The 16,196-nt window shown below is 45.9% G+C and overlaps 1 protein-coding gene across 12 annotated transcripts in view; it reads left to right on the forward strand.

Annotated features, from left to right (window-relative positions):
• The window catches only part of ABLIM2 (actin binding LIM protein family member 2), a 238,804-nt gene that overhangs the window by 101,345 nt on the left and 121,263 nt on the right, over window positions 1-16,196 (forward strand). Inside the window, exon 1 of one of the 12 annotated variants that reach the window (XM_088461730.1) lies at window positions 9,280-9,355. The exons of the other annotated variants lie outside the window; for them this stretch is intronic. Coding sequence (XP_088317856.1) covers window positions 9,340-9,355 — 16 coding nt within the window. The 5' untranslated portion in view covers window positions 9,280-9,339. Of the gene's footprint in view, window positions 1-9,279; window positions 9,356-16,196 lie in introns of those variants that run through there. 12 annotated transcript variants of the gene reach the window in all.

The raw sequence follows: 16,196 nt of genomic DNA on the forward strand, positions 1-16,196 counted from the left end.
CAGTCTATGTTGTAGTGCTGTGTGTATATGGTCAGTCTGTGATGTAGTGTTGTGTGTATATGGTCAGTCTGTGATGTACAGTAGTGCAGTGTGTATATGGTCATTATGTGGTGTAGTGCTGTGTGTATATGGTCAGTCTGTGATGTAGTGCAGTGTGTATATGGTCAGTCTGTGATGTAGTGCTGTGTGTATATGGTCAGTCTGTCATGTAGTGCTGTGTGTATATGGTCAGTCTGTCATGTAGTGCTGTGTGTATATGGTCAGTCTGTGATGTAGTGCTGTGTGTATATGATCAGTCTGTGGTGTAGTGTATTGTGTATATGGTCAGTCTGTGATGTAGTGCTGTGTGTATATGGTCAGTCTGTGATGTGGTGCTGTATGTATATGGTCATTATGTGGTGTAGTGCAGTGTGTATATGGTCAGTCTGTGATGTAGTGCTGTTTGTATATGGTCAGTCTGTGACGTAGTGCTGTCTGTATATGGTCAGTCTGTGACGTAGTGCAGTGTGTATATGGTTAGTCTGTGACGTAGTGCTGTGTGCATATGGTCATTCTGACGTAGTGCTGTGTGTATATTGTCAGTCTGTGATGTAGTAAAGTGTGTGCATGGTCAGTCTGTGATGTAGTGCTGTGTGTATATAATCAGTCTGTGATGTAGTGCTGTGTGTATATGGTCAGTCTGTGATGTAGTGCTGTGTGTATATGGTCAGTCTGTGATGTAGTGCAGTGTGTATATGGTCAGTCTGTGATGTAGTGCAGTGTGTGCATGGTCAGTCTGTGATGTAGTGCTGTATGTATATGGTCAGTCTGTGATGTGCTGTGTGCATATGGTCAGTCTGTGATGTAGTGCTGTGTGTATATGGTCAGTCTGATGTAGTGCTGTGTGCATATGGTCAGTCTGTGATGTAGTGCTGTGTGTATATGGTCAGTCTGATGTAGTGCTGTGTGTATATGGTCAGTCTGTGATGTAGTGCTGTGTGTATATGATCAGTCTGTGATGTAGTGCAGTGTGTATATGGTCAGTCTGTGATGTAGTGCTGTGTGTATATGGTCAGTCTGTGATGTAGTGCTGTGTGTATATGGTCAGTCTGTCATGTAGTGCTGTGTGTATATGATCAGTCTGTGTTGTAGTGCAGTATGTATATGGTCAGTCTATGATGTAGTGCTGTATGTATATGGTCATTATGTGGTGTAGTGCAGTGTGTATATGGTCAGTCTATGATGTAGTGCTGTTTGTATATGGTCAGTCTGTGATGTAGTGCTGTATGTATATGGTCAGTCTGTAACGTAGTGCAGTGTGTATATGGTCAGTCTGTGACGTAGTGCTGTGTGCATATGGTCAGTCTGACGTAGTGCTGTGTGTATATGGTCAGTCTGTGACATAGTGCTGTGTGTATATGGTCAGTCTGTGATGTAGTGCAGTGTGTATGTGGTCAGTCTGTGATGTAGTGCTGTGTGTATATTGTCAGTCTGTGATGTAGTAAAGTGTGTGCATGGTCAGTCTGTGATGTAGTGCTGTGTGTATATGATCAGTCTGTGATATAGTGCTGTGTGTATATGGTCAGTCTGTGATGTAGTGCTGTGTGTATATGGTCAGTCTGTGTAGTGCAGTGTGTATATGGTCAGTCTGTGATTTAGTGCTGTATGTATATGGTCAGTCTGTGATGTAGTGCAGTGTGTATATGGTCAGTGTGATGTAGTGCTGTGTGTATATGGTCAGTCTGTGTAGTGCAGTGTGTATATGGTCAGTCTGTGATTTAGTGCTGTATGTATATGGTCAGTCTGTGATGTAGTGCAGTGTGTATATGGTCAGTGTGATGTAGTGCTGTGTGTATATAGTCAGTCTGTGATGTACAGTAGTGCTGTGTGTATATGGTCAGTTTATGGTGTAGTGTATTGTGTATATGGTCAGTCTGTGATGTAGTGCAATGTGTATATGGTCAGTCTGTGATGTAGTGCAGTGTGTGCATGGTCAGTCTGTGATGTAGTGCTGTATGTATATGGTCAGTCTGTGATGTAGTGCTGTGTGTATATGGTCAGTCTGATGTAGTGCTGTGTATATGGTCAGTCTGTGATGTACAGTAGTGCTGTGTGTATATAGTCAGTTTGTGATGTAGTACTCTGTGTATGTGGTCAGTCTATAATGTAGTGTAGTGTGTGCATGGTCAGTCTGCGATGTACTGCTGTGTGTATATGGTCAGTTTGTGGTGTAGTGCTGTATGTATATGGTCAGTCTGTGATATAGTGCTGTGTGCATATGGTCAGTCTGTGATGTAGTGCTGTGTGTATATGGTCAGTGTGATGTAGTACTGTGTGTATATGGTCAGTCTGTGATGTACAGTAGTGCTGTGTGTATATGGTCAGTTTATGGTGTATATGGTCAGTCTGTGATGTACTGCAGTGTGTATATGGTCAGTCTGTGATGTAGTGCAGTGTGTGCATGGTCAGTCTGTGATGTAGTGCTGTGTGTATATGGTCAGTCTATGTTGTGCTGTGTGTATATGGTCAGTCTGTGATGTAGTGTTGTGTGTATATGGTCAGTCTGTGATGTACAGTAGTGCAGTGTGTATATGGTCAGTCTGTGATGTAGTGCTGTGTGTATATGATCAATCTGTGATGTAGTGCAGTGTGTATATGGTCAGTCTGTGATGTAGTGCTGTGTGTATATGGTCAGTCTGTGATGTAGTGCAGAGTGTATATGGTAAGTCGGTGATGTAGTGCTGTGTGTATATGGTCAGTCTGTGATGTAGTGCTGTGTGTATATGGTCAGTCTGTGATGTAGTGCAGTGTGTATATGGTCAGTCTGTGATGTAGTGCTGTGTGTATATGGTCAGTCTGTCATGTAGTGCAGTTGGTATATGGTCAGTCTGTGATGTAGTGCTGTGTGTATATGGTCAGTCTGTGATGTAGTGCAGAGTGTATATGGTCAGTCTGTGATGTATCGCAGTCAGTGTGTATATGGTCAGTCTGTGGTGTGATGTGATGTCCATATGGTCAATTTGTGGTGTAGTGCAGTCTGGTGTGCAGTCTGGTGTAGTGTGAGTAGAGTCTGACTCTGTAACGTGAGCAGTGTCACTCCCCAAAGCAGGGTTATATTATACAGTATATTGGCCAATCTTGCGATCTGCAATGGCTCACATAGACTATTGTATAGTGTGTTCCCCCAGTTCCACCCAATTCATGGTTTGATGAATTGTGTGGTCGCCTCTTCCCATCTCATGTGGTGCACACCAGATGGGATGATTGAACATACAATGTGGTTTTCTAACATTAATACTGTAACAATATATTGTGCAGTCGTACGGCGGATCGTGCAGTGTGTATGCGGACATGATATACTGTTACATCATATCGTCCCGTCGCAAAATCGCTGAAGCATCCAGGTGTGTGCCTAGCTTACATATCTTAATCGTAGTTGCCGAAAATCAGCTCCCTCCTTCCGGGAGGGAGCTGATTGTCGGCTAACAGCGGGGGGCGTGTCCGGACAGCTGTGACACGATGGGGGCAGAGCATGGGGCGGGGCAGCTTGATCGCATCATCGTGGACCAGCCCTCTTCACAATACCATTTTTTTCGGCACTGTGAAGCAGGGGGCGGGGCCACTATGACGTGATTCAGCGCGAATTGCGTCATAGCCTCCCCCCACTGCGGGGATTTCTAGTGTATTCTGGGAGGGAGATCAGGAGGGTTCAGGAATGGTGGGAGGCTTGCCTGCCTTTCCGGGGGGCCGGGAGCGGAACCCGATATTCTGGAGGCTCCCGTCCAAATCGGGAGGGTAGGCAAGCCTGATCTTAATCAGTGAGACACCATGCGCTTTCCCCAACCTGGGAAGTAAAGTACTTTACCCAGCCCACACTCACCTTGATAGTCATGGAGTGTCAGTGCGTGTTTAGAAGAGGGATCACACAGGGAGGTGGAGTCTGGTTCCTGTGACCGGGCCCATTTCCTCAGTCTGACAGCCGCCATTAGAAGCTGCAACCAGCAGAGGGCGGAGTCGGTAATATGACTGTATTAATATTAGGGATGTGCAGGCTCGGATAGGTTCGAGTTTGCACGTGGAGTTCGGATTTTTCCCTCCAAAAAAACGGAACTCAGAAAGAGGCAAAACGTCATTTTACATGGACGAACATCATCATTCCTGGACAAAAGTCCAGGAATGATGATGTTCGTCCATGTAAGATGACGTTTTGCCTCTTTCTGAGTTCCGTTTTTTTGAAGGGAAAAATCCGAACTCCACGTGCAAACTCGAACCTATCCGAGCCTGCACATCCCTAATTAATATACATGCCCCTGGCAGGTGCAGTTGCAGTCTGGGCCATAGAACTCCCCGGGCGCTAGGTAGCCGCCTGCACCGACCTTGTGTGTAATCCGACTCTGGATTCACTCTATTAAGAGAGAGTGTATACAGTAAATGATTACACCAGTTATGTTTTTCACATGTAACCCTAAAAAACCTTGATCCTTTAACATGTGAGGAAGTATCCGTGCCCTGGTCCCTAAGTAACACTGGTGCCGTAGTTGTCCTCAGAATCCACTAAACTGTGTAAAGTTCTAGTCCTATAGCGTTTATAAAGTGATTTATCAAACCTTCTGGTTGCTATGGGCAACTCCTCCATTTGTTTTAAGAAGGTTTGATAAATCCCTCCATAGAGAGTACTGTACATTATCCCACAAATGAGCCTTACTCTTAGCCATCATTACTATAAGAAATTATTTTTATTTTATTATTCATATATTAACAGTTTCTTATATAGCGCAGCATATTCCGTTGCGCATTACAATTGGAAACATTAATAGAACAAAACTGGGTAATAACAGACATATATATATATATATATATATATATATATATATATATATATAGGTAGGAAGGCCCTGCTCGCAAGCTTACAAGAAGTGTTCAGCACTGGTGGCATATTGTGGATGTCAGATCCCTTCCTTTCTGAGTGCACCATTAGACTGTACGTCTGCAATAATGTTCCGGTCTGTATTACTCCTCTGGATGTATCAGGGCTTCTGGTTTCTCTCTGCTCTTCTCCTGGCCTGTAGAGTGTTTTTACAGCTTTAAACAGCTTTTTCATTTGAGGATGCCCTCCGGGCCCTGGTGTGAGACCACTGTACGCGGAGCTGTCCGCTAGTCAACATACTGTACTGTGTTACTACTGCAGCCTCACATCTGACTCAATTATTCATTAAGTCACACTTTGTAGCTTCTCAAGTTGTGCTGGCAAAGCACAAGACATCATTTGATCATCGATGCTTCTTAAAAGATGATTTAATAAGCATATTTTGTACTGGCTGACGCACCATCTGTAGTCCTATCTGCACGGTATCATTCATGACTGGTAAAAATAAAGACGAGCCATAGAAATGTGCAGAGATCAGATGACGTGGTTTATGTTGTTACGTGGATCTATTAACTGGTAACAATAACAAGTGTCCTGTTTTTATTGGGTTGCATGTAAAGTCTTATCTAAGTACATGGTCCAAATAGGACAGATGTGCTGTAACTATCCAGATGTTACCTTTAATTATTTTAGTAAACATTTTACTTGTGAAATCAGACACTTGCGTGGTTGGGAGGAAGTAGAGAAGGTATAGGGGAAAGCGATGACGTCTTCTACATCCCCTGGACCTCCAATCATCATGGTCCTCACATAGTGACTGCAGGAGGAGGGAGCGCGCAGTAATATATGTCACCGTGCGCTTACTCCTGCACATTCTGGAACTGATACTGATCCGGATGTAAAGCAGGCGCAGGTTTGGCAGTCCACGCAGATGGATCTACTATATTACGGTAATGTGAGTATTCGTGAGGCTTTATGCGTATGGTTATACCGCCCCACTTTTCCGGCACCAGCCGTCATCATTAGTATAGGCACCTGCGCCCTCCCCATGCTGGGCGCGAAATTTCTGTCTGAAACAGGTACATCATCTCCGTCCTTATGCCTCAAACAAGCATGTTGGCCTACACGCCCACGACCCTGCAATGACACTTCCACATGACGCATCTGTTCCATGTGTGCAAGCGATTACCACCCAGTTGCCACCCAAAAACTAGATCCGCTCAAGATCTGACTCGTACGGAGCTTCTTGCCACGGCGGGTGCCGCGTGCAGCACATGAGCAGTCTCGTGAGAAAATCGTGATATGCCTCTGGTTCTACACTTCGCCTGACTCGGAATCAGGGGCCTTAGGCTAACGTGCACTGCTGATCGCAGATTCCCAATCATGCAGCCGGCCCCCCGCAGATGAGAGGAAGAGGAAGAAGCCAGGAAATCTCCGTCAGCCGATGACAATCCTGGCCTCTTCCCTCCCCCCCAACGGTGGCGACACATATACATTATATGCGTATTTGTATAACAGCGGAAACGTGATAAAAGGGTACATTAAAATGGGTGCAAGTATATTTTTGTGTCATAAAAGTACACTTTTAAATAATGTTAATAATACACCAGGTGCAGCCACCTGCATTGTTTAAAACACATATCCCATCCATAGAGCTCCCCAAAATACCTGACCCACTAGTTTAAACCCATTTTCCAACACTTTTCACCCTAAAATTGACATGTCATTATTGACCAAATTAAGCTATTTAAAAATATTTTTTGCCTAATTTGTTGTTAGGGTGAGGGTTGTCCAAGGGATTCTAAACCAAGTCCCCACATTTGTAGCCAAAAATAGGGATTTTGCATAACTTTTCACCAGCTCCGAGATGGTGAAATCTTTTCGCAGGCTTTTTGCCTATGGAAAATTCACACGTCCGAAAACTTCGACAATAGGATTGCACGATACGCATTTATGTGCACAAAGTTCGCAAGTACAAATTTTTTTCTTCCGCAAAGCCGCATTTTTTCGTGGCTAATTGAATTCGGCACATAGAGGGAGATTTATCAAAGCTTAGCGAGATATATATTGGAGAGAGATAAAGTACCAACCAACTAGCTCCTAACTGTCATTTTTCAACCACAGCCTGACAGTTAGGAGCTAATCTCCAAGGCATGATACATATACCCCATAATTGTTCCACGAAGTGAAGAATAAGGGGGGCATATAACAGTCCTTCTAAAGAGGACAAGTGGAGGTGTTTCCCACAGCAACCAATCAGATTCCAGCTCTCATTTTGTACAATGTACTAGATAAATGATACCTAGTAGCTGATTGGATTTTATGGATAACACCTGCACTTGTCCTCTATAGAAGGTTTGACACATCTCCCCTTAGGAGACTGAACACCTTTTTTTTTTATTAAATACAAATACTGTATATATATTATTGCAATTGCTTACTTAGAAACCGGGAAGAGACAATAATTAATTTATTTTTGGAAATAAATAATTAATATTTGAAAATCGGGAAAGGAGAGTAAAACACTGCTTATTTATCAGAGTCACTTTCATTGATCGGTTATATTGTTTTACCCTATTTACTGAGATGAAGAGACATGTGTGGCCCTTATGAATTAGAAAGCCGCCCAGTGTGGCCCCTGGCCTGTAGCTGGTTGCCCATCATTGCCATAGAGCAGGGGTGGCCAAACTCGGTCCTCGAGATCTACCAACAGTTCACGTTTTCAAGGTCTCCTCACAGAATCGCAAGTGAAATAATTAGCTCCACCTGTGGATCTTTCAAAATGTGTCAGTGAGTAATGACTACACCTGTGCACCTGCTGGGTGACCTGGAAAACGTGAACTGTTGGTAGATCTCGAGGACCGAGTTTGGCCACCCCTGCCATAGAGAGTTGCAACAATTAGCTCATAAACAGAGAGCACAGGACAAGGATGTGTGGTTCTGAGTCTGTGCAACAAATGACTCACCTCAATGTTTGGCAGGTGAATCAGTGACTAGGGGCAGGATATGCAGGACAGAGAGGTGACCCTTTGCCAGGGAATTTGGGAGGTGTTTCTTGCAACCTGAGGGAACCCCCATGTATCCATGGCAATGAAAGATTTCATTGGCACTACAGTGAGAATTAAAATATCCACCTATGTGAGTCACACACAGCGAGTCCTGGTTACCACAGCAGCTATTGTGAGCACATTTTAGCTGCAAGCATAGGAGGCTGTGGCTATACAGAGAAATTTTACCTGCCATACGGCTGGTGTGACCGATGGTGACGTATAAGGATGCACCAATCGGTATGACAACATGCGACTGCCAATAGTCGCTGCTGCATGCGCTTTTGCTTTCGCCTCGGAATTAGTTCACTATTCCTCTTTTGAAGCGCTATAGCGAGAGTGGAAAAGGCGGCAACAGTTAGGAGACCATTAAGCACATCCTTACGGACAAATAAAGCTCTGAGGAGAAACATGCATACTGTATTTATACAGTTCCTCCATTGTTGTTCTACTTGTACAACAGGCTCCAGTATGCTAGATAGGCAGCATTAGGTGGCGTATATAGGCCCTCATTCAGACCCGCTCGCAAGCGCTATGCGCTCGCAAGTGGGTCGATGGTTGTGCATTGCGCACGCGCAAGCCCCGTAGCGAGTGAGAAATTCACTCGCTACGGGGCTCGCTACAAACGGGGCGGCTGTCGATGTTGATCGACAGCTCGCCCTGTTTTGTAGGCGGGGTGGGGGGGTGGCTGGACAAACGGAGGCGTTCCTGAAGGAACACCTGCCGTTTGTGGGTGACCCTACTGACATCACCAGAGCCGGAAGCTCACTGGGGCTTGTGGCAGACGAGACCCTACCACAAGAGTCTTGTCGCAAGCCCGTTGGTCGCGATGGTCGCGACCATCACCTGGCCGCTCGCAAAAGCTGTGGGTGGTCACCCACAGCTTAGCGAGCGGCCAGGAGGCCGGCTTTAAGAAAAAAAGCGTCCGCCCTCATTCAGAGCGAGCGCTCGCTTCTTGCGAGTGGCTCTGAATGAGGGCCATAGTTCTTTAATTACTCTATATATGAATTTTGTTTTATTTGTGTGACTCTTTCTTGACAGTGGTGCAGTGGTGTTTCACATTCAAAATAGGAGCTCTACATAGACAAATTAATGCAATGCTGCAACAGTGCAATAATCACAGTGTGCAACTAAATGCTGTCATATTGTAAAATGGTCAAATGAAAAAGCGCCTATATGTTCCCTGGCGTTAAATAAATGAAATTGTGTTTGCTCCTATTGATTATCAGAGTACAAGGAATTCACTATCTATATTACACTCTGTGATCTCTGAGTGACAATGCCGCTGCCCATTTGTGTCAGGGGTCTCTCAGATTTGATCCCCTGCCTCCCAGATACACATTTTTCACTCCTCATTCCTTGAGGCCGAGAGACGGGGGACAATATTCTTCCACTGCTGCTTTGGCTTCATCATTTCACAGGAGTTGTTTGAAGACGTGCCAGAGGATGTATCAACAAGCAGGTCAGACAGCGCCAAATATGCTAATTGGGGAATATGGCTGACTGTTCCTCTGCAATGGGAGCTCTCTGTGTGATCATCACTTGTGCTATTTACTAATAATAGCTCCATGGGCTGTTTACAGACGTGTCCTTATACATCTTTGCTGCAGTCGTGTTAAAGAGCCCCTTTCGGCGTGCCAGGTACCTTGAGACTATGCTGGCTCCAGGCAGCTTTTTTGCATCCTATTTTGCTGAAAATGTGTCTGTCGCGATGTGGTGACTGGGACGCACCAGCAGATTAATTTGATATGCGACACGTGTATGTTTGTGTGCGACCAAGTCCCTGAATCTGTATACGAAATGCTACAATGTAGCGGCTGCAACTTTTTTCATTCTAAGTTCAGTTGTGGACTTGTGGCTCATATACAGACTCGGGTGCACACAGATATACAAGTGTTGTGTACTAAATGAATCAGCACAGTCTGCTGGTGCGTCCTAGTCGCATCACATTGCGACTTAGTTGCATTTTCGGCAAAAAAAGGGACGCCCGACGCTAGCAGAGTAGCACGGGACCTGGCGGCTCACTTGCGCCAGGCGGGTCGCACTGCGTGGCGTATAGAGGGTAGATGTATGAGGACACATCTGTATAATAGAAATTCTGCAACAAATCATTCAAAGAAAGAGGAGGCCAATGGGGAGAGCTGCCAATTAGGTGAGCAAGCTCATTATCTACTTTATCACTGTCCAGTGGGAATTGGTATGATTTACCGCCGGACCCATGCCCGGAATCGTCCAAGGTAAGTATTCTCTAACCTAATTCTACCCCCTAACCCTCCCTCAGGGGTGCCTAACCCTAACCTTCCCCCCCAGCGCCTAACCCTTACCCCCCCTTCCCCGCTGCCTAAACCTAAGTCCCCCGGGGGGGTGCCTAACCCTAACCCTCCCTTCCCCTAGCCTAAACCTAACGTCCCAGGGGTTGCCTAACCCTAAGTCCCCACGGGAACCCTAAACCTAACCCTCCCCCCCTGCACGGCTATCCACGCTCGGCGCCCGTCGTCCCTTCGATCGGGACGCCAGGCGCTGGTCTCCCGGCGTAGGTAAAATGACAGGCGTCTAGATTTAACCCTCGTCTGTCATTTAACCCTCGCCGGGATTAAGCAGTCGGGAAGCCGGCTGTCGGGATTAGGTCCGCCTGCTTCCCAACTGCATACCGTCCAGTGCCCTGAGCTCAGCTCCCAGCTACCTGTACTACTTAGGTTTCCTAATCCTGCTGGAGGGTAGCATGGAGCAAGCCTACACCATGGGGCATTGACTCAAAGAGTATTACCCAGAATTCCATTCTACCTCTGGAGGGGCCCATAAGCCAATGATTGAAGCTATACAACATTGCCTATGTCACGCATTCCACAGGCTTCATATTCTGCAAGCTTTTCCAGATTGTGGTTAAAACAGGCTGCACTGTGGCCGCTCTATGGCGTGACTCTATTAATGCGGGTATTGCGCTGCGCATTTCTGTATTTTAAAATGGAACAAAAGAGCCTAACTGTGCTCTCCATTGCTGCGAGCCCGGCAGCAGATGGTCTCATTTATGTAAACAGCTACATAGGTTTCCTTGTGTCAGAATTATTTATGCTCATGTGGTATTACTGAGAGCTCATAGTAATAATGAATGAAAAGAATCCATACATAAACAGGGTGTCACTTTACCACCATACCGATCATAGTAAAGGCACAGAGATAATGTTCTTCTCTGCAGCAGCAAAAACGTACTGGGTGACATATTCAGAGGGCGATGTTCTCCCAAACACTGTGTTTTTCCTGGTTGTTTATCATGCACATTTCACGCCTACGTGCTACAGTGTTTCTGGGGAAACATTAAGAAGTTGTGTTTTTCTATTGTTACCCTATTGCTGTTTGTTTCTTACATATGTGTCCTTTTATACTGTGGCTTAAGTCGCCTCAAATAGCCCCTCTGGGTGTGCCAGGCACCGCGCTACTGAGCCCAGCAGAGCGTCTTATTCGCTGAAAATGGGCGTCTTATTCGCATAAATAAAATAACTGGGAGCGACAGAAGTGCATTGCTAGGGTACAGTGGGCCTGATTCAGACCCGGACGCTAAGCTGCATTCACTCGCTGGCAAAAGGGGCCAGGTATGCAAATACAGCGATTGCACTGTGTGGAGGAAGGACGCCTTCTGTGTCTTATAGAGCGACGGCAGTGAGCGTACGCTGGTGTATAAAGATGCCCACTTTCCTCTCTTAACACACGTCATCTCCAGGAAGTGTATCAATAATCGGAAACATCGAGAGCCATCGGAGCTGGACGCAGCGCTTAAGGTAGGCCCTAGCCCACCGCAAGCACTGCGATCACTGCAGGCTGAAAATCAAACAAGTGACGTGTAGAAATGACGCCTCCATGCTGATTATTGTCGCCCATTAAACTCCTTTTGGACGCGCCTGCGTTCGCAGCACCACTCCCCCGTTCACAAGCACCTTCCCCTGTCCCCACCCACAAACGGCACTATCTGTCACTCAAAATACCGTACAGTCTGTGTACTACGAGCGCACGATTCCTGGACGCAGTGACTGGCTCGCGCACACACGCACTGCGATGCATAGGCTTGCACAGACGGGCGACCATCGCTCATAACGAGCGAACGCAGTTTAGCGTCCGGGTCTGAATCAGGCCCACTGACAACTAGGGTTATGCACGACTGAGTCTGAATCTGTGTAAAAAGGGCACCGATGAGAGCACCCAACGACTTTTCTTGCCACCAAGTTCCGTTGTACGTGTGTTATACACATGGATGTATGCAAGTGCCAATTCTTAACACACTGAATGATCAGTCTTTAAGCATTTGCTGTAGAATTTAGGTGGGAGTAAAATATGAAGAGTGTCAGCGTTACAACATATACCACCTACTTATAAATGGATAGTACTTAAAAATCCTCATTTTTTTTTTTGCAGTGAGTAAATGTCATTTTACTAAATACCTGCCTGTTTGTGTGCAGCCTACTTGATGTGAGTACAAAGATGCACCAGTAGCGGGTTCCTAGCCTGGCCATCGGACATTGCACCTGCTTATGCCTCTGCCAGGCGCAGAGTGCCCGACTCACAGGGCCGCCGGTGTAGGTGCAATTACTGGCACTGAGAGGTCTGCGACTTGTAACCATCAGACCACCCCTGGTACCACCCAGAAACGCCTATTGAAATTGCATGAATCTCTGTGCAATTTTGATCTGCGCTCCCCGGCGATAAACTTCGGGATGCGTGCGCAGAGGTAAAACATCGGGCAACGCAGAATCACCTCCTATAAGCGGTATCTCAGAGCTCTAAAGTCCCTATCATGTCTTGTTTGCTGAATTTGATTAGTATATATTATTTAGCATTTTAAATAGTCCTGTTTAATAACTAGTAAATTGGCCCAGAAAATAAAAAAAATGGATGATAAGAATTGCACCTAGTATGCTGAAAATGTCTCATTTTATTTTTTAAAACTGGGCACTGTCCCTGGAAATTGGGGACAGATGGTCACGACAGTTTGTGGTTTTTCCATAAAAATACCGAAATAGCTTTGAACGACCAGGAATTTGCTGATAATTAGGTCTGAAGTGACCGGGTTCCGTTTCATGGCAGAATCTCTCGCAGTATTGTGGCTGTGATAATCTAATGACCGAAAACAGCTTCCGACTGATAAGTGTTTGCAGGCAACACCGTATTTTACGTGTTCTGATGGTGGTGTTTGTTTATGAGTAGAACGATTTACTCTTCCATGAAAACATTTATTTCTCTGCAATAGGTAGGCGATGATGATGTGAGATACGTGTGTGTGTGGGTGAGATATGTGAGGATCGCTTATCTAGTATGAAGAACAAGTATCGCTGGGTGAGTCAGAGAGAGGAGGAACGGTGTAATTGTCACCACGCACCTTTGCCACGCTGAACGCAGCATCCAGTAATTTTACCGAGGAGTAACGTAACGTAGCTTTACATGAGGCTGAAATAGTTTATATAGACAGAATGGTGCCACTGTACTACAGCAATAAATGCCACAGCTTAAAGTGATATAACATTACATTGGAGAAGAAGTTCCTAACATTATGTGGCATATGTATCAAAACTTGGTGTGAGATAAAATTGTGAAATATATATCACCAACCAATCAGCTCCAAACTATCATTTCTTAAACACAGCCTGCAAAATGTAAGTTAGAAGCTGATTGGTTGGTGATATACTGTATATCTCACAATTTTATCTCACATCAAGCTTTGCTACATATGCCTCTATGTCTTGATAAAGTTCAGTGACTGTTTTATAAGTTCACATCACCATTTTGTCACCAGGGAATTGATATTTATCAACTGGAACAAATGCAGAGGAGCAGTGGCTGCCATGCAGGCATGCAGGTGCCCGTCTTCATTCTTCTACCTGGAGTTCCACATGGAATAAATATGTACATGTCAATGTCCTACAGTAACTACTAGAATTTGTGAAGCAGTAGTATAAATGTGCCTACATGCAGGGAACCTAAACGGTGCCCAACTCCTTTCAGACACTGAGCCTCTCTAGAGATATGCACCCGCCACCCTTGCTTACCTCCTGCAGAGTTTGGAAGTGTGGCACGTGGATGTGGCATCATAGCCAAGCGCCACTTCCCGGCATAGTACTGACGTGTAACAAGCTGCTTAATGCTGGTGGGAGGGTGTTGGGTTTGTGCAGTACTCAGTGTTGTTTTGGGACACAAGGCAACTGCCTAGGTACAGCTAATGGTAGTGCTGACCCTGCCCACATGGCACACAGTGGGTACCTTTTGAGAATAATTGCTGTTGCTCAATCTTCAGCACATGTAAAAATAAAATTAGTGAAAAAGGGTCTGTGGCCACCTGCTAAACCAGGTATGCTGTACTAAATCATACTTGCTGACTTTCTGGCAGGGGGCAGCCAGGCCGGCTTTGCATAGGGCGTGCCACGGCAATATGGGCGGGACAGGGTGAGTGGTGGCGCGTTCATTTCATCGTGGCTCCACCCCCACGGCACAGTGTTGCAATTACTGGCAATATGAAGTGGATATATAGAAATCCTCGCAGTGGTTGCAGTAAGGTAAGGCAACCACAAGCGCTGCGAGCCCTTCCGATGGTCCTCGATGTACCAATGGTTTAATACACTTCCTGGAGATGACGTGCGCTAGTGATTGCTCGCCCAGACAAAGTGGGCGTGCTTATGCCTTTCCGAGCGAGTGCCTGCCATGCCGTCACTTTGCCGAATTTGCATACGCTGGGGGCGAGCGATCGCATCTAGCGAGCGGCTCTGAATCAGGTCCAAAGTCTTTATTCTTTTCGTTTGTGCGCAGTCTAGGAGAATTACTCACCTTTGGAAAGGGAATGCTCTAAACTGTCGGCTCCTCCCATCACAAGTGATAAAATGTATAAGTTAAACTGTGTACAGCACAAACTGACACAGCCGCACTAAACAAAGCCAGAATATCACAAAAGATAAAGGAACGGCATTTGGAGCACTACAGCGGTTACAGGCTCTCTCAGACCCCCATTTAGTAACGAGTTTTATCACCAAAACGAGTGATAAATGTCACTGTGTGTGATAAATGGTGCTCCAGCCAATCAGCTCCCAACTGTCATTTTTCTAACAGTTGACAGGAGCTGATTGGCTGGAGCACCATTTATCATACACAGTGACATTTATCATTCGTTTTGGTGATAAAACTCGTTACTAAATGGACCCTGTCTGTCACTTTGATAATGTGAAATTAATTTCAGGTAATTTTAACACAATCTCATAGGCATATCTATAATGGGTGCTGGGTGTGCAGTGTACACGTGTCCACATCGCATACCCTGGACCCCTTCATTATACTTACCTCTCTGTAAAAATCACAGCCATTTACACAAAGATCTGCGCATGCATAGTAGAGAGATCACTAGTAACATGTCATGGGTGCCATGTTCCCGGAGACCTGCGCATGGGTTCCAGTGAGATGGAGGGCCGCATAAAGACAGCAAACAGACCCCCTGCTCTCATAAACCACCCCTGTACTACCGTATGTAGTATATTATCAAACATAGGGCCTGATTCAGACCTGCTCGCAAGCGGGTCGATGGCCGGGCAGTGCGCACGCCGCGCAGCGAGTGAGAAATTCACTCGCTCCGGGGCTCGCTACAAATGGGGCAGCTGTCGGCCCCAAAAAAACAAAAAAAACGCCCATCAGACCTGCGAGCTGCCTCCGGCAGCGAGTGGGTCTGAATGAGGGCCATAATGCTATGCAAGGCTATCTGCACTAGGGCCCTGATTCAGACCCGGTCGCTCTGACAGAGCGCTCGCTGTGGGAGAGGATTTGGTGAGGGCTTTGTAGGCGAGTGTAAGAACCTTGAAATGGCATCTGAAGGGGAAGGGGAGCCAGTGTAGGGCTTGAAGGAGAGGGGAAACAGATGTAGAACGTCTGGAGAGGAAGATGAGCTGAGCAGCAGCATTGAGGACCACTTGTAGTGGAGGGAGGTGGGAGACTGGGAGGCCAGTTAGGTGAAGGTTACAGTCGTCTAATCTGGAGATAACCAGGGAGTGGATGAGGGTTTTAGTAGCATCCTGGGTGAGGAAGGGTCTAATCCTAGAAATATTTTTTAGGTGGTAACGTCAGGACTGCCAAAGGTGCTGAATGTGTGGTTTAAAGGAGAGGGGGGAGACTAGGATAACTCCAAGACAGCGCACTTTGGGACTAGAGGAGATAGTTGTGCCACAAATAGATAATGAAATTGTGGGAATTGAGGTAATGGAAGATGATCAGCTCAGTCTTAGACATGTTAGGTTTAAGAAAGCGCTGGAACATCCATGAAGAGATAGCAGAGAGACAGT

Source organism: Taudactylus pleione, unplaced genomic scaffold (assembly GCF_031769625.1).
Source record: "Taudactylus pleione unplaced genomic scaffold, aTauple2 ptg001091l, whole genome shotgun sequence".
Taxonomy (NCBI): domain Eukaryota; kingdom Metazoa; phylum Chordata; class Amphibia; order Anura; family Myobatrachidae; genus Taudactylus; species Taudactylus pleione.